This window comes from Gopherus evgoodei, chromosome 12 (assembly GCF_007399415.2).
Source record: "Gopherus evgoodei ecotype Sinaloan lineage chromosome 12, rGopEvg1_v1.p, whole genome shotgun sequence".
NCBI lineage: Eukaryota > Metazoa > Chordata > Testudines > Testudinidae > Gopherus > Gopherus evgoodei.
This window is the reverse complement of record NC_044333.1, coordinates 9,620,104-9,647,213: the sequence shown is the minus strand read 5'-3', so window position 1 is coordinate 9,647,213 and position 27,110 is coordinate 9,620,104. Positions and strand designations below refer to the sequence as shown.

Sequence of the window (27,110 nt, the reverse complement as noted above, 5' to 3'; positions counted from 1 at the left end):
TCCCATCCCTCTTGCTCCCAGAGCTCAGTAGTCACTGCTGATCTACTTGGGGTCAAACTAGGTAATATCTGATCATGTGGATGAGCAGCATGGAGTAGTGGTTAGAGCAACAGATGATGCTCAGCAAATTTTCTGTAACTTCTGGGACATGGGCTCCAGGCAGGCAGCACATCTCCTGAGACATGTCAGGTTGACAGAAGGATGCCTTCATCCCTTTCAGAAGGATGAGCCACGGAAGAGTGAAAGTCTGTATTTCTCTATAAGATGGTGAGAATTTTGCTAACACCAGGACAGAGCTTCTAATCTGAAGTCTCATGTAGGTCAATTTTCAAAAGAGATTTAAGAAAATTAACTAATAATTAGCAATCATATTTTAGCTTTATATTTAGAAACATGTATGAATTTATACAGCACCTTTTATTCTAATATCGTGAAGTGCTCTAGAAATACTTACGTTTCAAAACTCTGTGAGGTAGCTTAATTCTGAAATTAACATATTTTCATAAGGGTAAACTAAAGCACAGACAGTGACTTGTCTAAGTTTATACAAGCCAGTGCTAGAGATTGGAGCAGAATCCTGGAGTCTTTATTTCCAACTCCCTGGTAAAATTATCCTGCATACAATAAGTAAATGACATGAAATAAAGCAGAAGCATTCACCACTTTATTACAAAAACACCCAGCAACTGTATGCAACACAAAACAGTAACTGAGAGTCGCATTTTATTTGTCTTTCAGTGTACATGCTCATTATGTATTCTGTTTAATTTACAGAAGGGCTATGTAAACCAAAATGAAAATTTGAGAGGAAACAAAGAAATAGACGGAGGTGTAGAATTTTCTCAGCAAGCAATGACCACAGGAAACAGCACAGATTGAACAGGAATTCAACAGGAGTAACACCTAAGAATAACGAAGGTAAACAGTAACTTTTTCCTTAGATAGAGTCTCAGTGGGGCTTTTTTGTTTTAATAAAACACTCTAGAATGTCACAGTATACAGGAAGACTAAATGGCAAAGAATATCATACGCACAAACTCTCTCACTCACACAAACCAAATCACATTTATCCCTGCTACTGGTCCAGGATCCAAAACACTAGTTAACATTCTATTTCCTATCTCCCATTCATTGATAAACTATACAGGATTACACTGTACATGGCGTTAAAATTACAAAAATGTCATATTTACAAAATCTGTACACACATTGTAAAACTCACAAAATTGTTGTCTATGTATCACAAGTTGCTACACCAAAATATTAAAAATGGGACAAAATTATACATTTCTCTTTTCCATTTTTAAAAAGGGTTAATATTTCAAAGAACACACGCTATTTTCCCCAATAAGACTGTAAGAGAACTACAAACTCAAAGCATCCACTTGAGATAAAATGCAGTGAGCAGCATTTCCTGACTAGAGAACAGCCTATATCCTGTTTCCTGGGGGTGGGGTGTGCAGTTAGATTATATAGACGGAGATGGTAAAACTAGATTGAGGATATCTTTGGCTAAAACTTTGGCATTAAATAAAAGTTATAGTTTAGCAGACATGGGAAGAGGTTTCCTGGTGCTGGGGGAGTTGGGGAATTTTTCTCTCAATAATCTACATACTCACTACAAATTCTCTTTCTTTTCTCCTTTTCTACAGGACATAGGGAGGAGCTAGGGGTTTGGAACAAACATATTTCAATATGTTTGTAGATGAGGCAACTGCATTTTCTTTTATGGGATGGATTTTTTAAGTACAAAGAAAAATGCTGTCAAAGAAAAACCTCTTTCAGTCATAGGAATAATCTCTTCCAGATTTTGGGGTTTTTTTTGGAAACGGCATATGAAAAAAAGTTAGTAAACCAGGCATGGCAGAAAAACAATTGCTTCAGCTTGTCAAGTAAATATTAGTGCAGGAAGGTGGACTATTCATCAATCCACCACATAAATAAGCTTAATGCGCAGCGTACATTAAATAACCATCACATCCCGTACACAGATGCTCCTCAGTGAAGATAATGTTTATCAAGTAATTAAAGTGTATGTAGTGCAAATGTTACACAACCAAGTATTATGCACATGCTACTTGCTTGTTCTGAAGTTACACAAAGATGTGGTGCCTGAAATCATGGACATATATACACCCTTGTCACACTTGGTACCATGTCCTAAGCCACAGAACTATCTATGTGTTTATATTTGTGTGTATATATATAATGTATGTATATATACTTGGTTTCTTAAAACAGGACCACCACATCAATACAGTAACACAAACACAGACTAATATCAATACCTGTTTCCAGATGCTCCAAGGCTCAGAATGTTTGTGCTTCTAATTCTTGCAGTCATTAATGCTCCTTCTGCCAGCTCAGGAAGGACAGACAGTCTCTTCAGGTCTGTACTGTGCAGGAGACGGCCAACCGAGAGGAGTAAAATGACAACACAGGCATCTAGCTGCTTTCCTCCATCACTAGTTCCATGCCTTATGATGAAGGGTTGAGAGAATTTTCCCTCCGCACCACGCATGGACGGGAGGAATTTTATTTTGAAAAAAAATCATACCATGCTTTCCATATAAGTGGCAGTAAATCAAGGCACGCTGTACTAGTTTTGTAGCATTTAGATTAGCTGATTTTGAAGGTAATGCTTCATTGAGGAAGGTCCGACGTTCTCAACTGGCTGCTGGGCCTTGCTGGGCCGTACAAAGTAACAGATGCTATGTGATTATTCTGCATCACCTGCAAAAGGAGGGCAGAGAAAAAGAGAAATTAAAGAAAAAAAAATCCCATAGGCCAAAGGGAACTCAGAAAGTTGCCAGTGACACAGTTACAGTATTTATATGCTTGAATGTAGAGATATTAAAAAAAAATTTAAGCAACTGATAAGTGGAATTAAAACACTTAAAGATCTTTGCCAATTCTAAAAAATTACTACTAAATGTCCAGGTGTCATTTAGAGTCACACTCGTTTAACATGGGCACTCACCACCACCCAAAGTATTTAGTGATAACTAAGCACATCTCCCAATAGCATGAGTCATGGATGACAAGGTAGATGCACCAGCCTTAAACACAAGAGATGGATTAATCCTGGGGAGAGGGTTGGTAAATGTCCCACTTGTGCCATGTTCCCTGATATTACAGCCGCTCTCGAATGCTGGCTCTCATAGGTATATAGGAAAGACAAAAAGCTGCAGTAAAATCCAGAAGCAAACTCCACACCATCTTCTCCCACACAAACAAATTTGAAAGTTTTTTCCTAACCTCAAAGATCATTCGTTGCAGTCCAAAACAAAACGTTGATCCAAATGGGTTAGTATTGTTTGGAGATGATGACCTTAAAAAAGAAGAAATGTGAAATAATAACCACCTGTGATTATGTGGCAAGTTTGTCAATTTCTCTTACGCCAAGATAATTTAAATTGGGAGGGATTACATTTATCTGTGCTACGATGCTATGCTGCTTTTGGATTTCAAATGGGTCACTCCTCAGAGTGGTGCTGAACTATGGGGGGACCTAGTGGGACAATTAGTGACTGCAGGAGACCGTTCCCATTCAACCAAGGCTGGAAAGGAAAAACTGAATATAAACCAAATAACGAAGAAGAAGGAGCTCAAGAAAAAGAGGACTTTTTTAACTAGACCTTTCTGTGCATGCACACGTATGCATCTCTCTCCCATGCCTTTTTCAAGTAAAAATTACTAGGAAGCCTATTTTTAAAGGTATCTTCTGCAAAACATATATTAATCTAGTCATTTAAAAATACTGAATCTCTAGCAAAGTAGTTATTTATGTCTGAAGTGACATGCCTAATTAAATTTAGTTACCTTTAAAAAAAATACATTTCTTGACTTTCACATATGCTTCATAAACATTTAAGCTATACAAGAACTAAACGCTGTTTTGTTTTTAGGAGAATTGCAGCAGTTAATCAATATAGGCCCAATCAAAAGCCCCTCTGAAGTCAAAGGAAAGACTCCCATTGACTGCAATGGACTTTAGGTCAGATCCTTAAAACACCTGGAAAATATAAAATTTAAAGACTTGTTTATACTGTAGTTTCAGCATAGCTAGGACTGGTTTCTCTTAGTAAGTTCTGGCTTCCTCTACAATTGGTGAATTTCTTTAACTGAATGTGACATAGCAAATGTCACATCATCAGATGGTAATGCATCTTATATTGATTTGAACCAGTGACCTATGATGAAAGGGTCCATATGTCATCACTAATTCTCTGAGCCATCCAATCTCTCAACTACTCATTTTACACTGGAAAGACTTGATTGTATCTGAATTAATTAAATGTAATAGGGGAAAGTGTCCACAAAGAGAATAGGCTCCTTAATTTAAAAAGGCAGCTCCAATTTTTTCAATAAAAAGTGAAGTCTAAATTATGCTGCCTACTACTAAAATGCTTATATTAGTGAATACGCTGGATTACAAAAGAGATATTGTCAAATGAATACTTCTACGCACTTTCACAGACTCAAAATTGTGTAAAATTACTCATATTCCAGAACTGGATGAGAACTACTTAAACTGACACTATTGTTTAGATTTATGTAGATTTACAATTGAACATGTGCATTCATGCTAGACTGCCAGCTCTTGGGAGCAGAGATTGTGTCATGCCATATGTTTATACACTGTCCTCTAGAATAGGCTGCTGCTCTTGATTAAAGTTATTTGGGCACACCCACTACACAAAAATAAAGTACGTTATTTGTTAACATACACACACCCACTATGTTCTATATATACTCTCCACTGCGCAACAGAGGATAGATTTTGGCATTTAAAAGAATTGCTGGAATTCCATTGTTATATATTACAGATTCTTGATTCCCCCAAATGGTAGTGAGCTTTCCTAGCTAGAGGCAGCAGAACTGATGCTTCAGCAGCAAAGAGGTGGCATAAATCCTGATGATAATTACTACCAGACCTATCCTTGTGGTAATCATCTGTCAGCTGCTCACTTCCTGCCAACCACACAGGATAACAAGACAAACAGCATCTTTACCTATGAAGTACCACGGGTTTTTCCACAGGATGTCCCAGAAGATCCTGAATACTATCCCACTGTAATCATATTAAAAGGGTGTTAGAATAAGAGAGTCACATGAAAGCTTTTCTTTACACAAAGGAGGAGGTTCATGCACATTTTGGTTGTAGTGTTGGTACAAACCAAAAGGCAGCACAGAGTGCGATGAACTATGAAGGTTATGTTTAGAAAGTGTTTTGTGATTGGAGCCAGCTTTACTCAGCAGAACCTACAGCTAGGAGACTGCTCCTAGTTTAAAACTAGTTTCCATTTTAGGTGGAAAGTGGACTTTAACTGAATTAACAACAAATAATGAAATACTATTGTAACCTGTGTAGGCTTGATGGCAGAAACACAAAGCACTGTGTCCATCATTTTAAGGAGATATTTCAAAGAATAAGGCATCTGAAATTTCCCACAGGAAGGCACTCTCTTAGAACTTTGCTGAGATCAAGTTCAGGATGCAAGACAGGCGCAGTGTTTATTCGACTGAGAATTCCCAGTACTATCCACTCCTGTGGTATGACAGCTTATGAAGCTATTGCTTTATATTGAAGGGATGTAACAATGCAGTGAAGCACTGAAGTACATCAAATAATTCAATCAGAAAGCAAAGGAGGATACAGGCCTCCTGCCTTCAGTAAAGCAGTCAATGCTCTGCAGCGGCATTTAGATACTCCAATTACCATAACACCTGGGTTCACCTCACAGGCCCAGTCTCATTCCCTAGACTGGCAGGAACCAGAAGTGCTACAGGCTAGAAGTGTGTGGTGTTGTTGAACAGCCCTCACTCCAGAAGCCAACTGAGTGGTATTTATGCCCACCTGGATGTCAAAGGCATCTCTATATGTGTAGTGGAAGCATTTTACTTAATGTTTCTCTTGCCCCGCTTGGTAAAATACATGATGTATTTAACCAAAAAGATTGATTTACTGTTATCTGGTGGATTTTTTTTTTTACACTGTTTTCAGAAGGTTTGAATGATGGGCCATTCTTTATGCAATAGAAACCACTGTCAAAAGTTCATTACAAAGTGCAGACAAACCCCAAAGCAAGTGCTAAAAAAAAATTCAAAGGTGCACCCTGAAACACATATCTGAGTAAATGAAATTCCTAAGAGTGCAGTTATCTTGTCACTACTCTAAAGATATTTAATTAATCTGTAACAGTTATTGTCAAATCCATCCATGTGAAATTATTTCTAGCTTAACTCCTGATTTCCACCATTAATATTACATTTCAAAGGTATCTCTAATCTTTCTAACTCTTAGGTGCCTTAAAATTGGAAACATAACATAATTTACTGGAAGACAAAGCCCAAGGTTTGACTGCACTATATTTCTGACTGTGTTAAGAGTAAAAAGTTTGAACTACAACAATTTAACTGAAAAAATCCAAATCCAAAAAAAAATTAAAATTAAATTTTGGTGGGAGGAGAGTAATTTGAACTCCCTTATTTAAAAAACCATCTTTCTATTTGCTATTATTTCTGCAACACACAGTAAGAGTTCCGCACACTCAACAGCCAATTAATTTATACTGGCCGCTGTTCTGGTTGTTTTTATGAAGACTCACCTTGCTGTACGTTGTGCATGTTTCAGTCTGTGAATCCGCACTATCTGAGGAAGGTAAACAAAAAATGCTCTTCTGGAAATTACATTTGGTACTTTCATATTGGATACATTTCAAAAAGAGTTTGAAAAATGATTTCAGAGATCAGGGAACTTGAAAGCATCACACAAAGTGGTCAAAACAACACAAAACAAAAAAATCCCACTGATTAAACATAAATCCACTAGATTAAACAACAACACTGGAGACACAGATTTGCCCATTCACTATTTTTAAAAGTAACCTTTAAAGACTAACTGGCTTCTGAGCAGGGGCTGCTCTACACATTTTGCCGCCCCAAGCACGGTGGCATGCCACGGGAGGCGCTCTGCTGGTCGCCAGTCCCGCGGCTCCGGTGGACTTCCCGCAGGCGTGCCTGTGGAGGGTCCGCTGGTCCCGCGGCTCCACCGAAGCCAGAGGACCCTCCGCAGGGATGCTGCTGAAGGCTGGCTGTCCGCCGTCCTCCTGGCGACCGGCAGAACACCCCCCCAAGCACGCGCTTGGTGTGCTGGGGCCTGGAGCCGCCCCTACTTCTAAGAAAAAAAAAAAAAGGAAATACAGGAGTGGAAGAAACAAGACATTATTTACTTCTCTGTGAACTGAATTGACTTGTCAAAACTGTACAGTGTCAGGTAATAGGTATAGCAGTAGCAACAAATCAACTCTTGTGAGTGAGCTACTTTGCAAAGACTAAGCACTGTATGCATTTAAGAAGCCGACAAACCCTCAGATTTGACCCAATCACTCCCAAACCAGAACAGTTTAAGTAATCCCTACGGGGGGGGGGGGGGGGGTGGAGAGGGGGAGAGGGAAGAGAGAGAGAAAAGACAAAAACCCCAAGCCACACCTTCGTGGAACACTCCTCCCCAAAAACATTATGAATGTATGGGCACAAGTCGTGCCAACCTCTGCTTTCCAGACTGGCTCCATTTATATGAGCTGGTGTACAAGAACGCCGCTCTCTGAAGAGCAGAAAAAGCAAGAATCTTAGGAATTTTAATCCTTGTTTCTCAAAAGAATGAAAAAAGACAGAACAGAGGAACAGCATCACATATGGTTTGCAGTCCCAACAAACCAGGCACACCAAATTGCTTGCTCGCCATTTTTCCAGCCTATGCATGTATTTCCTTTCATCTCTGGACTTTTTAAAATGGAAAATGTCTTCTCTGGGGGCAACCATGAAGTGTTCTTTAATCAGACCAAAGGCTCATTTATATTGCCACTCACCACCAAGCAAGTGGTTCCCAATACAGCTGGGTTCAGTGTTTAAGAAATATGCCCACTGTACCAATGAACAGCCAGTGATAGAATTGCACTGCACACTGCTAGCCCATGGAAGGGTTTACAGACTCTTCAATGGGCTTCATACGATCAAAGTTTCAGTGTGGTGGGTGCGTGTTGGGAAAATAAAGGATGAATAAAAGAAATCAAATATATCCATAATAGAGGCACAAAACAACTTGGACTGAATACAAGTACTCAGAAATGGGAGTGTGAAATACTGCACAAGAGCCTTAGGAAACCGTATTTAAATAGGAAATGAAGGAAAGTAAGTGCTGATACTCTCACGTACATCATAAATTTGACTTTCATTTAAACACACATGAATGTACACCCCATCTCCCTTCCTTTCCCTTCTTTTTAGCCCAACTCAGATTCTCGCTGATGTTACTTCCATCAAAGCACTGTCCCTTATGCAAGTGAGGACTTTCAAGGGAGACAATCAATGTTGTCGATGAGTACTATGACAAAGGGATCTCTGGCAGCAGTTTAGCAAGCATCCTATATCTCTTCTAGGATATTAAAGCCCCAGTTCAACAAGGTACTTACACACATGCCTAGCTATGTTATGCAGCAGGTTAAACTAGACTATCATAAAAGACTCTTTTGGCCTTAAAATGTATGATTCTTTAAGCATGCGAGTATCCCCGTACTTTAAAGAGATTAATCACAGGTTTAAAAGTTAGGCACATTTTTAAGTACCTTGCTGAATAAGGGTCTGTGTACAACAAGAGACTTAGGAAGCAAAGTCCTAAACTCTTCCTGAGCCTGGAGATTCCCAAATGATAGTTACATAGAGACATATGCCACATACTGTAGGGGCATAGTTATTCTTATGAATAATTCAAATTACATTAAATATAATAAACAGACCTTGTAGGTGGTGAAGGGAAAGGAGTTTTATGAGTGATTATCAAGATAACAGTTTAAAAATATAACAACAAAGGTAGATTGGAAGGATCAGATCAGATTCACATTGCCCTACAACTTTTGGGTCTTAATGAACAACATAATTCATGTTGATAAAGATGCAGCAGCACTCCTCCAGGAAACTAGCAACACTATGTTATAGCCACACACTTGTAGGCATGGTCAGGCTAAAAAAAGTTCACCTAAGAATGAAGCTGGAGTGGCCAGAGAACTAAAATCTTTAAATATTTTCCTTACTATATATACTAGAAAACTGTTCAAAAGATCTCTTTCCTACTATCGTCAGCACTTATATTATCTTCTGTTGTTTGAGACTATATTTAAAGTAAAAACTGGTCCACTCTTTTGCCTTTTGTATTTTCTTTTAGAAACCCATGGAGCAGGAGGACGGATTACTGACCTCGCTTAACGGCTAGTGGAATCTTGAATTCACAACGATGGTATCTAGAACATTGAAATTTGTAATTTGTTACAAAACACAGGAATCAACAAACTAGGTAGCACAAATTGATGTAGAAATTCTTTAGTGAGCAGTTTACTGTGACTAAGGGCACATCCACACTGCCCCACAGTTCGGACACGGTGTGCCAGTAACAGTGCACCCCACAGTGCTGCACTGTAACACTCCCATGTGGATGCTGCGGGCATGAACCTGAAGTTAGCACTACTGTAGTCAAGATAGCTACAGAGATTAGAAGTGTGGAAAAAAAACCCCACGCTAACTGAAACAGCTATATCAGCAAAAGTCCTAGCCACAGTTATAATTGCAAAAAAATCCTTTTGCTACTATAGCTTATTTCATTCAGTGAGCTGGTATAAGTTACACTGGCAAAATAACTCTGTTGATATAAACTGCGTGTCTCCAAGAGGGTTTGCTGGTATCACTATACCAGAAACCCTTCCTAGGGTAGATGAAGCCTATGAAATCATAGGCTGACGTGGAAAATATGTCAGAGGCTTATATCATCAGATGGGGAATAAACAGTGGGAAGTTTTAACAAACAGTATTTGCAAATCATTCTCTTCTGTCATACAGAGACAGGGAATGAAAAATTCTAGAAAAAAGTTACAAATAAAACATATCCATTTCTAAACAACATTTGCCAGAAGGCATCACCAGCTCTTCAAGGAAGGAAAAAAAAAATACTGGGAATACTTACAGGAGAATACCACGTTATTGGTTAGATTGTGTGACCTCATTGTTCTCTGACCTCTTGTGAACAGACATTGAACTATTTACAGGCTCTCTACAGACTATTGCAACATCCACCACAGTCCAGTGTATTTGTTTTTATAGTTTTAACAGCTAAAACTTCCCAAATGCTGTTTTGTTTCTACGTGTCAAATATACAAAGTCCACCCTGTACAAGCAATGCTTATAATGAGTGAACCAATAACTAAGCTATTTGGAGTTAAGTTTAAAAATTTGCTATCGCTCATGACTATCCTCTCTAAAAATGTACGTACTGTATTCTCTATCTATTGTGATGTTTTATTATTAAACATTGCATGGAATGTGACTTTGAAGTAGTGCTTGCTGTCCCCTCATAAGTCTCTTTCTAATGTATACTTACTAATGCACAAGAGTTAAAAACCAGAGCTAAAAAGTGTCATAACAGTGGTGGCCTGAAATCCTTCCAAGTTCCCACTAGATGAATCGAAGCTGCTCAACAGAAACTACAGGAACTATAGAAGGTTGACACAGGATTTACTACTTGCAGATTTTGCACTTTCACAGACTACTTCTCTGTACTCACATGTTAAAGTTGTAATGACCAGGATAATTTGTATGCAGGACAAATTTCTTCACTTTGTGAGTATTTGCATCAAAAAGAATATCCTGGAGAAGACAAAGGAGATAGACATGAGCAAAACAGTTTGGTAGAGGAATGTAGTTTTTCCTCAATATGCAGTATGGAGGATCTAACTATATATTAAAAGTAAAAACAAACAAACAAAAAAAGCCTTTACAATATAAGAGTGACATTTTTATGTATAAATTCAAATCTGTATTTCTTCCAGCAAGTGCATATGCAACTATAACTATATGGCTAGTTTGATGCTGTAACTGCAAATGTTAGCAGCTTCTCTGAGCAAGTCTATTATCAGCCTATTACAGTTCACTTTACATTGATGCAAGATGGAAAGCCAACATTCTTATGATACAAATTACTTGAGATGCTAAAATGACGATGAACATGGGAGGAAAATTTGTTACAAACGCCATAGCAATATAAAAAAAAAATCAAAGTCAGGCATGGGAATGGTGAAATAGTATCTGGTGGGGTAGAGAAGGCTAGATTTCAGCAACAAGGGCCTCAGTTCCTACATATTAGGGGTAATATGTGATAAGAGTGTTGGTGAGGATGCCAGACAAACATTCAAGAACCACTCCATGGATTGTGGGAAAATGGTAAAATATAGTTCAAGTCTGACTTAATTTGAGCATTTGCAATCCCATTTTTCATATTCAAAGATGCCTGAGGCAGCCACCGAGAGTTTTGCACAATGTTAGTACTTATATCAAACACTAACTTGAGATACTCAGTCATTCTAAACAGTACATTGGACGGCTGATTCAAATTTAAAATGTCTTATTTATAGAAGTCTTCAACTTACCACTCCAAGTGTGAAGTAATTAAAAAAGTAGTCATTGCACTTTGATGGAACCTGCTTATGGGGGGAGGGCGAATGAATTTTCATCTGCAAAGAAACCCACATATAGATTTATCAGTGCTTACCATAGCTAAGGTATTATCAATACGTTTACTTTAAAAACAATTTTCCAAGATCTGGTTTCACACTAGCGTCCACATATTTTCCCTCAGATTCAGATTCTAAATGATCTTTGTGCAAAATTATTTTAATACTGTGAGATGTCTATACAATCTGGGCTATGTAAAACCCACACTACCGAGGGGTTCCATGTCAATTAGGAGATAAGGGAATTTTATCAGAAGTCAGCTCCTAATGTCTTCAACAGGAGGTGCTCGGATTGCCTAGCACAGAAATAAGATTATACTACTGGCATTATATAAATAGCAAATAAAAAGATAACTCAAAATTAAAGGAATCCACCTTTAAACACTTTGTTCTCATCGTGTTAACACACCCTATATCCCTGCACCCAGAAGTGAGAGATGGGCAAAGACCACTGAAAATGACTCCTCCTGGCAGTAAAGCGAGAAGAGTATATATTAAAGTCCTCCAGGTATCTGTGAAAAACGTATTCTATTGCCTAATACTGAAAAAGGTTCATATGCCTCTATCTACACTTTTCAGTGAAATAAAGGATGAGGCAAGAGGAATCCACAAAGAGTTTAATAGTGAAAATTGCTGTGGAGATAGCTTTAAATAAATAAAAATAATAATTATTTTAAAAATGTAAAGCCTCATGCTTACTGCAGGATCACCAGCTGCTGGCAACAGCTGGATCTGACATGAGGCGTGTGTGTGTATTATATACATAAATAGTGAGTGGGTTTTTTCATATCATAAACATAAAGAACACACACAGTTTACCTAAAAGTTACCTTTAATTTTCATTAAAAAGAAGAAATTACCCAGAACCCAGCACACAGTTGTTAGGACTTGTCTATATTCAAACTTGCACCAGTTTACATTGGTTTTTAAACAGATTAGGTTATTCCAGTGCAAGACAATGTAGGCACCTGTAGTATGATTTAAATAAGGTTTATACATCAATTTAAATAGATTCCTTACTAAATTAAACTAAACCCATATAAACCAGGTTTAAATCAGACTAAAAGAGTGTCCAGCCTGCATTTTTCACTTGTTTAAAATCAGTTAAAAATACCCATAGCACCTTTAAACTGCAGCAATCCTGAATACAGACACGGGCCTAGAATTAGGAATGCCTTTTTTGTTAGTCTCTAAGGTGCCACAAGTACTCCTGTTCTTTTTGCGGATACAGACTAACACAGCTGCTACTTTGAAATTTTTCCTACCTTGTCTTCTGACTTGTAAAAGACTTTGTGCGGAGACCCCAAAGTGCTCAGAACATCTTGGCATGAATCACCAAAGTACACACAGCGCTCAAACACCCGCATCTTGGCATCAGCTAATACACCTGGGCCACAGCCTGAAGAATGAGGAACAACAGCCTAATGTTCATAACTCCTCGATCACAAAACTACATAAAGAATAAACAATCACAAATCCCAGCACCTAGTTAGTTAAGGGGATGGAATGCAAAGAAGTTCCTGTAAGACATTTTTGCTGTACTGAATTCAGTTCTTAATTCTGATGGCAGTTTACACACAAAAAGGTCTCATCTAGGTAATGTGGTTAACTTTCATAGACCCATATCTTAATGGCTAAATTCACTGAGTGCTATTCCCTGAGAAGTAGATTAAGAACTCTTACTCTATCTCTTTTCATTTTACAAAATGCAATTTACTTATTTGCACTGTCAGTCTCAAATTTGATCAATTCGTATCAAGTATAAGTGCCAGCAGTCAGCTATGTCCGTAAGAAGTTTAACTGCAGTACTGGAAGCACATTGGGAGTTGTATGGTTTTAAAGGTTATAAAATAGTGTGTAATCTGACCCGCCAAAAAGTAAGGCCCATGCAATAGAATTCTTTGTCAGTACTGTTTTAGGCCAAATAAATATACCATATATACTCGATCATGAGCCAGTTCGTTTATAAGCCAACCCCCTCCCCCGCAAAATGGATAAGTAAAAATGGAAATTCTTTATGACCCGTTCATAAGCCGACCCTATAATTCAGTGGTCAGCAAACTTTGGCTCCCGGGCCCTGAGGATAAGCTGCTGGCAGGCTAAGATGATTTGTTTACCTTGAGCATCTGCAGGCATGGAAGTAAACCTAAGTAAACAAAGTGTCTAGGCATGCCAGCTGCTTACCCTGACGGGCCGGGACAGCAACTGATGGGGGAACTGTTTTGGGTGGGAAAGATGGGGGTCAGGGTCGTAACCCCTGTGACCACCCCTGTCATAAACAGATAAGAGTTAATAGAACAAAAGTGCTTCCTATCTCTTTTGCCTGGAAAGGATTAACAAGTTCAGTGATCCTGGCTGTCACCTGACCAGAGGACCAATCAGAGGACAGGATACTTTCAAATCTTGAGGGAGGGAAGTTTTTGTGTGTGCAGTTAGTGTTTGGTTGTTGTTCACTCTGGGGGCTCAGAGGGACCAGATGTGCAACCAGGTTTCTCTCCGATACAGGCTCTTATAAGTTCAGAATAGTGAGTACTAGGTAGAAAAAGCGAGTGAGGCTTATGGTTGTTTTCTTTATTTGCAAATATGTATTTGGTTGGAAGGAGTTCAAATGTGTATTTGGCTGAAAGGATTTTAATTTGTACTTGTATACTTAGGCTGGGAGGGTATTCCCAGTGTCTATAGCTGAAAGACCCTGTACTTACTCTATTTTAAATTTACAAAGATAATTTTTACCTTTGTTCTTTCTTTAATTAAAAGTTTTTCTTGCTTAAGAACCTGATTTTTTTTTTTATTCTGATGTGAGACCCCAGGGGACTGGGTCTGGATTCACCAGGGAATTGGTGGGGAGAAAGGAGGGAAGGGGGAGAGAGAGGTAAAATTCTCTCTGTGTTAGGATTACTTTCTCAGGGAGAGTCTGGGAAAGGGAGAGAGAAGGAGGGGGGAAGGTGAATTTTCCTCTCTGTTTTAAGATTCAAGGAGTTTGAATCACAGTAATCTTCCAGGGTAACCCAGGGAGGGGAAGTCTGGGAGAGGCAACGGTGAGGGAAAGGGTTTACTTTCCTTGTGTTAAGATCCAGAGGGTCTGGGTCTTGGGGGACCCCGGGCAAGGTTTTGGGGGGACCAGAGTGTACCAGGCACTGGAATTCCTGGTTGGTGGCAGCACTACAAGTACTAAGCTGGTAATTGAGCTTAGAGGAATTCATGCTGGTACCCCATCTTTTGGACGCTAAGGTTCAGAGTGGGGAATTATACCATGACAACCCCCCACACGACTCCATCCCTAACCCGGGACCCCACACTCTCCCCATCTCATCCCTTTCCACCTTATCTGGGGAGGATGTCTCTGGCCTGGTTGGAGCTGCTCTGGCAGGCTGGGCAGCATGGCTGCAGCCTGCTCCGGCGGGCCAGATTGGGTGGCACAGCCTGCTCTGGGGGGGCGGGGCCGAGCAGCATGACTGCAGCCTGCCAGTCCCGGAGCTGGAGCTGCAGCTGCTTCGGAGGCTGGGGGGAGAGCAGCGTGGCCAGAAGCGGAGAGACTCTGGCCCACCTCTTCCCTTCTGGCTCTGCTGGCTGTGCTGCCTCTCTTTCCCCCTCTGCTGGGGGGGGGGGGGGGGGCTGTGTCTCACCTCTCCCTCTCTATACCCATTCATAAGCCGACCCCCTTCTCCGGTGCTTCCCCTTTTTACTAAAAAAAAAAAGAGCTTATGAACGAGTATATACGGTATATTACATTCTCACCTGAGAGTTTCTATTTTTTATTAGCTACACAGTAAGTAAATTCACATAAACACAATGCTTATTTAAATAAGTGCACTGAATCACAGCTACATAGATGCATGGTTGAAACATTGTCTGAAATTATGAAATGAGTGACTGTATATATAACGTTCCATTGCTCTACTTTGCTGCATAGGCATTACAACTCAAGGTATTTTCCACCAAAATAGCTTAAATCCAAAAACAAACAACCTCCCCCGAACAAAAATCAGATTAACAAATCAGGAAATTAATTTCTTTATATATTAGATGACACTAAAGTGCAATATACTGGAATTAAAGTTTTAGCTCATCTGGTTGCTGTATAGGTACAAACAGGCAATTCACAAGGCAAGTTTAATTGCACTATGTCGCCAATTGCTCTAATCTGAATCCCATGACCAGAAGTTCTCTACAGTTCTAGCCTTTCACTGCCAGCAATCACTTAACTAAGGCAATCATGGCATGAAAGGGTGCTGAACCACAACAGAGGCCGTAACAGTAGTATTTGCCTATTTGACTACGTCTTCACAGGCCTCATGGGGAGCCTAAGATACAACATGGCCAGCTAACATGGCTTCAGAAGTATGAGGATGCAAGCTAACAGGGCTTTTCAAATGTGTTAACACAACTCTCTCTCACACACACACACACAAACATACACACACACTTTGCCCATTTTGACATACCTCATAGGGCTTTTCAAATGTGTTAACATGACTCTTTCCCCCTCTCTCTCTCTCACACACACACTTTGCTATTTTGACATACTTCACAGGGCTTTTCAAAGGTGTTAACACAATTCTCTCTCTCTCTCACACACACACACACACACACACACACACACACACACACACACACACACACACACACACACACACACACACACACACACACACACACACACACACACACCATTTTGACATACCTCACAGGGCTTTTCAAATGTGTTAACAAGAATCTCTCTCTCACACACATACATACTTTGCCATTTTGACATACCCTCTATGTCTAGCCAATGGTTGGGCAGTGATATAGGTCAAGGATAAACATGCCTTGCCTCTAAGAGAAAAATTTTAAATGTAATGCTGAGAGGCTAATTAGTATTTTTATTTATGATTTCCAGAAGTGTTTTTTTCAATTCATGGAGAATTCAGTTTTCCTTACCAAACAGCTCTCTCACCATAATTGAGAAAGTTTTCCTGAGAGCCAAGAGAAGGCCAGCAAGTGCTGCCTCCTGGTCTGGGATATTTCATAAGTATTATAAAGAGAAGGAAACCCAATCAAGCCAGCTTTGATTTCTTCATCAAGGGTTACTGTAAGTTAACTTGCTTACACAGGAACTAATTCTAGAAGGGGTGTGGAATGAATTAACTGAAGGAACTCAGTTCAGCTAGGAAAGAATGACACATGGCAAGTTTGTCCTTTATAAAGTTCTAGAAGTCTGACAGCTAATATAACATTTGAATGAATATTTTATTTGTTGCTAACATCATTTCCTTTAAATCTCAGGTATGTATGTTATCTAGACATGACACTCTACCTTAAAAGTATCCAATTTTTCAAAACCATTTACATTATCTGGATAATATAGCTAACTCCTTCCCTACTACACCAGGATATATGATCCCTGTCCTAGGCAGCTCTCCATTATCTTCCTCTGTAAAGACAGAAGCAAAGTAACTTTAACAAATCTGCTACATTTTTATTCATTGTTTCTTACTCCTCATTTTTTTAAAGCTTTCCCTCCCCCCATTTTTTACCTTGTGAGCACTAGGAATATATGTGAGTTCTCTCAACATGACCATGTCTGAAAAAGTCATAACACTGAGAAAATAAACCCTGTTGCTTGAGAGAAGAATTTGAAATAAACTGAACATGTTTTTTGACAATATTTTAAAGCCCTTTAAAGGAAAAGTCACCTACTGGCATCTCTTAGCAGGCAATAACCCTTTCTTCTTATTCTGTAAGTCCACCCATCAAGAGAACAAGGGGTAAATACCTAATCAACTCATGTCACTTGTAATGCCACCTCTACTGAATTCAGAATGACAGTGGCATTGTGTAGTTCTGGTGTTACAATGTACAGGGCACAGACCTACCTGAGGTTTCTTTGGTTTTGACAAGGTTTTCCTATGACAGACAGCATCTGTTTATTTTTCTGGGAATATACACAGAATAAAACAAATTCCACTGCCAGCAAGAAACTCCATGACCTTGGAATTGAAAGAAGTTTCCACAGCCATCTATGATTTCTCCACGGGCGTGGATATGCAGCAACAGTAAGACACAATTTCATAGAGGGTTTAAAATAAGATGTGCAAAATATTTTGAAACCCACCTATGAAAATACAATAAGCTAGCTAACACATATTTCATTCAAATTTGCCCTTCCTTTCCTGACTAAAAGTGAGGGCAACACAACATCTATTCTTAGTAATACCTGCAGTGAGTAAGCGGAGCCGTAAACCTGAGGGTCCAGTTCCATCTCTCAGAACATCAACGTTCTCTGCATACACGTTACCAAGGAAACAGCTGAGGGGCATGAGGGGAGCCCTGGAAGAGTTAGATCAGATATAACAAAAACAAACACTGGAAATGCTTAAGCTTAAAATTTTCTGCTAACTCTCCAATGACAGAAGCTAGTACAATACATTGAAGCAAAGCATATTAGTGTTGACATGGGAGAGCCTAACTCACCTGGAATGAAGGGGCTGAAGTAACTTTTGAGACATTCAACTTTGAAAAAAGCTCACACTGTCTAGAGCCTTGTTAAGCTGCACAATAAATAAAAATGCAACATGAAAGATTGGGTCCTTTACTAATTAAAAACCAATTCAAAAGGATCTAGAAATTACATTAGCTGCATCCAGTCCTTGGACTTTACAATTATATATCTCGTATTATACCAGAACATATTGTTTCAGACAGTTTTTGGTTTCAAATGTATTTCTTGTGAAAATAAGGGCCATACTGTGCTTATACATGCTTAACTCACAGCTGCCGCTAGAACTAAACAACATCTGTGTGCAACGGGGAGGCTTCCAGACATCACACTGCCAGCTCCTCTCACTCTTCAGCTCTAGTATTCCCATTAGTCCAGTCCTGGACCATTCCTGAATACAGATGGCCGAGTGTACTGATTTCTGCAGTGGTTTGTTGATGTGAGTTAGCATCTAAAGTCTATTTTAAGATCATAAAACACATGTCTCCTAAGTCCCTAGATTTTAATTGATTCATGTCGTCATGTATCACCATTTCTAAATGTCAAAGTATCTGAATTATTTTAAAGGGGCATCATCAGCATGAACTCTAGACAATTAACATTTTTTGAGGGAGTTTAAGCTGCACCATCTGTTCCTCAGTTCACTTGCCAATTTTCCTTTTGAAATCTCTTTCAGTTATAATCGCCTAATTAACTCAACAGTAGCAAGTAAGGAATTTACAGAAAGGCAATATACTTTTAAGAGAGTATGTGTACTTCCCTTAAAGTTATTTTTTCCCAATAATGTGAATTTTTCTGTGCCTGGGTGAATACATAACTTGCCTGTGAGCTGAGGCTTTTACACATGCACACATATATTAAAACCCACCATGCCACAGATGGGTGCAGGAAACCTTTTCCAAAGCACTTGATTCTAATTAGACTATAATGTCCATATGAATAAGGTCCATTATAATGTATCCCCTTCTTTTGCTCATTAATCCACAAGTGTGTTAGTCTTCCCCTGGCATTAATAACAATACTTTCTTTAGCAAAACAAATGGTGTTATCTGTGTTGGTATGTAAATGTATGAGGAGAAAGCAAAAATTTACAGAAATCCCTTTGTTTCCCATCTTGTCTAAGAAATCCGCAGGAAGAAAAATACTTTCAGAAATACTGAACCTTGAAGTAATGGTAACAGTACAGTATTGCTTAATATGGAACAATGAAATGCCATGTCATATATGAATGTAACAGTTCATTCAGATAGGAAAAAAAGACACAAGGATTCATTCTCCTGTTGATAAGGGATTTATATAAGTAACTCCCATTCGTACTCACGGGAGTTAGACACACAAATCCCTTGAGGATCAGTGGGAAGGAAATAAGGAAATGGCACATTATTCATATGCTAAATGAGCACGGAGACTGGTATTTTATTATTTGTATTGCAGTAAAGCTTAAGGGCCCTAATCAGAAATTGCAGCCCCATTGACACGACAAACAAATAGCGAAAATATTGTTCCTTGCCCCAGTCAGCTTGACTTAGCTAAATAAAGGGCATCAGTGTACATGCAAACTGTGTAAGTACAGTGGCTTTTCCCAATACAGCTCATATCCTCATCCTGGAGCATGTAACCTCACTCCTGGAGAAGAGTTTCCTTCAGTCTCACTTGCTTCTTCCATACTACCCCACCTATCCTCTGAGCTTAATTTTGATCTTAGTTGATTTAGGGGTTGTCTACACTGCACCGAAGTGAGGACTATGGGGGGTGTGAATTGCAGAGCAGTGGGAATTGCTTTGCTCTAAACTGCCCCATATGGACGCTGCTCGCATGAACTAAAAAGGTACCTAGTTCACGTTAACATATTCCTGTTTGAAAGAGGACTAAGTTAACGTGAACTAGGTACATTTTCGTTCATGTCAGCAGCATTCACATGGGGCAGTAAGTCCAACACTTGCATGCACTCTGCAGTTCACATCCCAGTAGTCTGCACTGCAGCACGCTGTACACATAGCCTTAGATTAGTGCAACTAATCTAAATGTATTTACACCAGATTCACACCAGTGTAAATCAGATCAGAATTTAGCCTTGTTTCATAGGACAGTATGGTTCTGTGCGCAACATCCAGAAATATTTGAAGAAGCATTACCACAAAATGATGTATTTGGCACCATCCAGAGAAAGGAACAATTGGAACTAGACACTGCATTTCTTATAGATTTGGCATTCATATAAGTCTAAATAAATAAATAAATACACATGAAGGAGAAAAAAACATTTTAGATATTGGTTAACCACCTTTGTCAATTCAGCTATACATACTTCGTATCCTGCAGGCTGTTTCCATTGTAGATGTACATACGTTTCACAGTTGCACCATGGGGAATTTGCAGAGAAGCTAGGCCATGAGCAAAGTTAGGCTGTGAATATATAAAAACATTCTAACTGACTATTATATATTGTATGACAAACATATACATTGCTCTAAAAACACCCATTTCCATTCAAAATATTGCACCACACAACTGTATTTGTAAATACAGACTGTACATCTCTAGTTATACTTAACCTGAATGTCTGTACACTACAACTGCAGGAAAAAAAGCCACTGGAAAATACTTGCTTGCACTGCATTGTTCGTTGATGCTCATGGTGGGGTGGAAATGCTCAGTTATTTTACCTACCCTCTGCAAGATGGCTGTAATTTTTCAGTTACCTAACATAAGCCACACATATACCCAAGACATTCTAGTTCAGGACTAGTGTTTGAAAAAGTTTACTGGCTCTGAAAGCATTAGGTCTGGTATGCTACAGTATTTATGGTACTGGAAAATTGTACATGTGGGTGACACTTTTTTTTTTTTTTAAAATCTTATCAATCTTTTGTCGTATTACTTATGCTTGCTTTCTGAAACCAGTTAATTGTTCCCCAAAAACTTAAGAATTAATGCTTGTACCTCTGCTGGTTTGGAGAATGCCTTTGTCAGAGAAAATACTTTGACTTACCTGGTTCTTTTCAGTATTCTTTTCTTATCCAACCCCTCCAACACAATTCAGTGTTATTTATGTATGGATAATTTTTACAATGATTTAAAAATCTTGTTATTAAAGAAGAGTGGTGCGCAAGAAGGAAATCTGATACTGTCCTAAGTGAATCTGTTTATAGGTATGCATACTGAATATACAGCTCACCTATACAAGATTAGCAAAGAGTCCTGTGGCACCTTATAGACTAAGACGTATTGGAGCATGAGCTTTCGTGGGAGAATATCCACTTCGTTGGATGCATACAAGGTTGTCTCTGCAACACTATTCAAACACACACTACTAGCTTTGGAAAGGAAAATAATTTGTTGTGCTATGTTGTTCCCTGGCATAACATACAGACACAGAAACAACACACACTGAAAAAATAACTATGCAAAAGAGTTTCCTACTTTAACTGGTTTACTCCACTAGGACCTCACCTAAACTAAACACATCAACATTTTTTAATATTAAAAAATATTTTGTAAGAAAAAACAGGAAACGTAACAGGAATAACTGACCTTTCACTATATACCTATCATTTCACACACTGTTTCCTTTCTAACCTAATTAGTCCTAACAATCTGGCAGTCTAAGACAAGGGGAAACCAAATTAATAGTATTTAAGGAAAATGACAGTCAATGTCATTTTAATATGTTCAGTCTCTAGTCATTTCTAAATAGAAACAAACTTCTTGTTTGCCTTTTGACTACACTGAGCCGAAGTTTTCATTGTGTTTTCCCACAAGGAAGTTTACAGGTGTTTTTTACCCAACGTGCATCAAAAGTTCAAAGTGTTCTTTACAACAAGTAGTAGGACTTTGCAACAGACATGACATTCATTGCTTTGTGAGGTCTTTCTGGATTTCCACACAATCCTTCCTAATCTGCAAAAAAACAACTGTCAAGTGCAGATTTCACTACTTCACTGTTCAACCACTTTTCCAGTATGTTTCGATGGGGGAACTCCACTGTTGATCTCCTTCCATGCTGATCATTTTTGTTTTCTACCTCTACAACAATTTATAATCTATGGAAGAACTTTACCTCTTATCATAAGAAAGCTTAGGAACCATAATAGCCTCTCGTGAGTAACTTTGTGAAAGGCTTTGAAAGTAAAAATCAATTCTAGCTTCTATTTTGGAGACTCCTGTTAAATAACTCTAATAGCATTGAGAGGCACAATTTTTCCAGTCAAGACATGCTCTTATTATGTGTTTTGTAACTACCCCTAATTATTTTTCCAGTTAGCCAGCCAAAGTTGGTACTGAAATAAGATGCATAGGTCTGCAATGGTTAAGATCTTTCCTAACAGCTCTTTTTAAAAAAAATATAGGCACAACATTGGCTATACTCCAGTCTCCTGATATAATACCTGATAAAAATAAAATCTTTCATTAAGCAGTTCAGACAGCTCATTCTTACAGAACTCTTGGGTGAATACCATCCGATCCTGGTGGGGCATTGCAATTTAGTTTCTCAGTTTGTTCCAGTGCTTTTTTTTTTGACACCTCATTTGCTGACACTATCTTAAATATCTGCAAAGAATACCTTTTGGGTAGGTATCTCCCAATTCTCTTACTTGTTGAAGACTTATACAAAAGTCATTAAGCTTCTTGGCAATGCCCTTAATCTCTAAATCAGGGTTCTCAACTCAATTTACCTTAGGGCTAATGCCAGTCCTCAAAACCTCCCAGCGGGCCAATAATGTCACTCATGCCAACCAGAACCTGCCCCCCAAAACTCCCCCCCAACTCAGCCTCCGCCTGCCTAAGGTTCTGGGAGGGAGTTTGGGTGGGGGAGAAGGTCTGGGGTAGGGGACTGGTGCTGCTCTAGGAGGGAGTTTGGATGCAGACGGGCTGAGAGGTTGGGTTCTGGGAGGGAGTTTGGGTTGGGAAGGGGGTCTGTGGTGCAGGCTCTGGGATGGAGTTTGGGTGCTGCATGCAGGCTCTGGGCTGGGGCAGGGGTGCAGGAGGAGGGGGTGGAGTTGCAGGCTCTAGGAGGGAGGAGGGGTGCAGGCTCTGGGAGGGAGTTTGGGAGTGGGTGGGTTGGAAGGGGATGCAGGCTCTGGGAGGGAGTTTTGGGGGCTGGGGGTGTAGAGAGGAGGTGAGGCTCTGGGAGGAAGTTTGTGGGCAGAAAGGGGTGTGTGGGAAGGGGGTGCAGGCTCTGGGAGGGACTTTGGGGGCTGGAGGGGATATGTGGGGCAAGGGTCGGAGTGCAAGCTCTGGGAGGGGCTCGGGGGTGCAGCGCTTAACTGAGGCTCCAAGGCGGGGTGGGCTGGGGGGCCTCCGCGCGCTGCTGCCCCCAGGCACTGCCCCTGCAGATTCTTATTGGCTGTGGGGGTGCTGGGAATGGGGGCAGCCCACGGAGGCACAGCCCCTCCTCAAGGTTGCAAGGAGGGGCCGGCAGCCACTGGAGTGAGCAGGCAGAAGCCGCTCAGCTCCGCTGTGCTGTCGGGGCCCTTGGGGAGGAGTGCCTGGGGGTGGCAGGTGGGGCCAAGGGAGAGACCCACGGGGGCTGGGAGTTTGAGACCCCTACTCTAAATGCTCTCTCTACACATAGCAAGCCTACTGATCGAGGAATTTGCTGATATAATGAGAACATATGCCACTATATTGGCTAACCTATGCTCCCCCTTTTCCAGTTCTTGTCACGGAATCCAACACTGTACAATATGCATTGCCTTTAGGTGATGAGACTGGATCACACAATAGAGGGTATTTTCATTAACACAGAAGTGAGTTATACATATGCCTCCATTAGTATTACCACAGTAGGTCTGAGCTTGCTTCCAGTGAAGTCAGTGTTATATCTGTCACCAGCTTCAATGGATATAGGATTAGGCCCACTTAAGCGTTTAGTAACCCATCAAAACATTTAGTGAATACGGAAACCTACATAGCATAACACATGTAATTTTGATTACCAGACTCTCCTATCTAGCAAGTGTATTTTATGCACTCTGTTCTAATTAGCTGCACAATCACTTTGGAGGAATTCAAACAGAATTTATAGATCGTTTGAGATTAACTGAAATATTTTAGATATTAATTGGGTGTTCACATTTGAGAAGCAAACTTTAGAGATTCTGCTCAATAATGAAAATGCTATTCCCTATTAGTTTTGGAAGCAAATCCTCCATCCACACCCTTCTGCTAAAAGCCAGGCATGATCTCTGGCTTTGAAATGATTACACTCAAGGTAAGAAAATGGGTCAGAGCACAATTTAAGATTTAAATTTCATCCAGATGAAGGTTTTGTTTTGCTTGCAGGCAAGGCAAACTATAGATGATATTTTGCAATGGTTACAAAGACAAAAAACAAACAAGCAGAGTATCTATTAACTAAGAATGATTCCTGACCTCGTACTTTGGAGTTTCAGCCCATGAGTCCAATTGAAAAGAAAAAGACAGTCCTCTGAAATTGAGGTGAAAGAGTTGTTCAGCTGAGTTGTACACTGGAAAAAGAAAGAAAATGGAATTACAGAAACAGACAGTGATTTCTCTAGTTCAGATCTAGCAGCATTTTCTATCACTTCAGTCTGCTGTTTCTGCATGCTCCTGACCCAGCAAAATATCTGAGAAGAATGAACTATCATGACATGATATGGAATTTTAAGGTCTCACATCGCAGCAATGTTCCCTGTAAACCACATGCACACGGAACAACCCTGAATATACCGTATGTCACAAATCTTGCTGCTCAGACCCCAGGTCAGGGGACAGGCACCCAGCTACACTCCCTACAACAAACACAATGGCAAGAGGGCTGACTCCAGACCATGTAATGCCACGCCATGGCAAGGACGAGGCTTCATGTGAGATTTTGCTCCCTATCGTGAGAGGAGGAAGGTTCCTATGGTTCCAGGGTATGTGCCAGTGAGAGGCAGCATGTCACTTGCTTCTTTTTCTACTTTGCAAGAAGGCAAGTTCCCTGTCACAGAACAACTTCATGTCCATCTGGGCCTGCTGCCCTCAGGAGCTCCAGAGACCTCAGGAGCAGGAGTTGTATCCCCTCTTATTTTTCCCAGGGACCCTGCCAACCAGAACCTGCCCACATCATACACATTCCAGGGAAGACCAACGCCCCAGGAATTGTCCTTATGGCTCCTCCTACCACATTCCCCCTTGGTGGCCCCTCACACACACACACCCAGCTCCCTGAGAATCCTCCCTCAATTACCCAAAGTGACTCTCCTTGGGTATCCGCCCTCCTCTCTCTCCAACGCTCTAAATACCCCCCATCGTATACACTGGCAGCGCTGGTAGTGGGGTTGATTCTGCCTCCAGGATCCCTTTCGTTCCATGGGGCTGAGCAGAGAGGACGCGCCCTTCCTACCCATGGCCCTGCAGGCTCTGCCCCTCCCTGTGCTCCCCCCCACTGGTGCTCAGGCTCACGTGCTCTCCCAACAGTCTATACCATGCAAAGCCAGAAGGTCTTGATCTCTAAGGTGGGTGGGGACTGGATCTTCCTCATTGTTCTGGGGCTGCTCATGGCACTGGTGAACAGGAATTGGCCCTGGGGTGTGCACTGTCAAGTATGGTTTCAGCCGGGGAATAGGGTCTGGAAGAGTGGGAGGGATAGGGATACAGGTGCCAGCCAGGGGAACTGGCTCTGGGGTGTGCATTGTCAGGTATGGTTTCAGCTGGGGGAATAGGGTCTGGAAGGGTGGCAGGGATAGGGATACAGGTGCCAGCCAGGGGAGCAGGGCCTGAAGGAGGAGGTGGTGGCTGGCTATGGTGTCCCCTATATATTTTTTTTCAAGTCTTCTTACACTGAATTAACTTGCTGCTGCGTTGCTACAACGGTAGACAGCACATTCCACGTTTCCAGTTGCCTACTCCTCTGGCTGACACCATACCAGCCACCTCACCTAGCCTCAGGACCTGCTCCCTAAAAAGCATCCATTTGCCCAAGCACAAAAATATTGTGCAGTGGTGTTTGGAGCCCGCTCAAGCCAAAGACAATCTAGAGGGAACTCTGCATCACAGTAAACAAATAAGTGAAGTGTCTCAAAATGGGGAGCGGAGAAGGTAATGCTTTCATAGGGAAGTCAAGATATCTTAAGTAGTAATATATAAAGAGAAATAACTAAAGAAATGGCTATACAAGACTCTAAGCACCCTAACACATTAACAATACAAATAAATCTCAATAGCATTAAAGTAGTTCATTCAACAGGAACTCAGCTAGTCAGTCACCAATCCCATCCCCCACAACATCCGCCTTCCCATCCCTTCTTCATTAAAGGAAGCATGACCATGGCCCTCTACAAAATCTCTATCAAACAGACATTTTTCTCTAGGCCCAGATGGTTATTAAATTCACTATGTTGAACCAGGGGTGTGTGTGTGTGTGCTTGTATACACCCATTCTAGAGTCTCAGGGCCTTCACAGTGTTACAGCTTGATTTATATACAGAAAATCAAGGACACTCACAGCGTAAAGGCTACAACTCTTCCAGCCTTCACTTACTCCAATTTGGTGTATCCAATTACTGCAGGGTCTCTATCCAATTATATCCCTGGCACCATTACATGGTTAAAGGAATATAATTCAATACAGACCCTGCAGAGCCTTCCACATCCCTTAATCCCTGCAATAGGTTGTCCAAGAAGCCGCCAGCAGAGTGGTAACACTGCAAGAGATAGGGATATACATCCTTACACACCACAGAGTGTCTTGGTACTAGCCGATGGAGAACCAGCTTGGAGTGTGGCAATTGGATTGAGCATAAGGCCAAAAGAGACATGAGAAAGGATGCCCAAATGGTATTTTGCCTATTCTGACATAAGCCCCAGTCCCCAGTTAAGAGAGGAATTATTTCACAGTTATGGCTGCACTCGGTTTTGATTGTCCAAGGCTTCTCCCCAACAGGTAATTCAACTCTAGTTACCCTTTGCCCTGGGAGTTGCAGGAATCATTGTTTCTTTTAATCACCTATCAAAAACACTGGGTAATGTACTTCTGTTTTGTTGGATTTCCCTTTTCTTCAGTGATTCTATATAGTAGAAGGTTGGGTAAATGATCAAGAAAGGAGCAAGTGAGAATAATC

At 40.4% G+C, this 27,110-nt stretch overlaps 1 protein-coding gene across 9 annotated transcripts in view; it reads right to left on the bottom strand.

The window, feature by feature from the left end:
- Positions 1-691: 691 nt before the first annotated feature.
- The window catches only part of C12H16orf70 (chromosome 12 C16orf70 homolog), a 50,344-nt gene continuing 23,925 nt past the window's right edge, over positions 692-27,110 (bottom strand). For 6 of the 9 annotated variants that reach the window (XM_030581422.1, XM_030581419.1, XM_030581420.1 and 3 more), the window contains 11 exons: positions 24,418-24,512; positions 20,351-20,448; positions 17,761-17,873; positions 12,827-12,960; positions 11,478-11,561; positions 10,616-10,698; positions 9,259-9,302; positions 6,612-6,655; positions 5,016-5,074; positions 3,259-3,331; positions 1,740-2,733 (listed from right to left, as the gene is read on the bottom strand). In XM_030581422.1, coding sequence (XP_030437282.1) covers positions 2,644-2,733; positions 3,259-3,331; positions 5,016-5,074; positions 6,612-6,655; positions 9,259-9,302; positions 10,616-10,698; positions 11,478-11,561; positions 12,827-12,960; positions 17,761-17,873; positions 20,351-20,448; positions 24,418-24,512 — 917 coding nt within the window. In that variant the 3' untranslated portion in view covers positions 1,740-2,643. Of the gene's footprint in view, positions 904-1,739; positions 2,734-3,258; positions 3,332-5,015; positions 5,075-6,611; positions 6,656-9,258; positions 9,303-10,615; positions 10,699-11,477; positions 11,562-12,826; positions 12,961-17,760; positions 17,874-20,350; positions 20,449-24,417; positions 24,513-27,110 lie in introns of those variants that run through there. The other 3 variants (XR_004002791.1, XR_004002792.1, XR_004002793.1) reach the window with 3 other exon arrangements.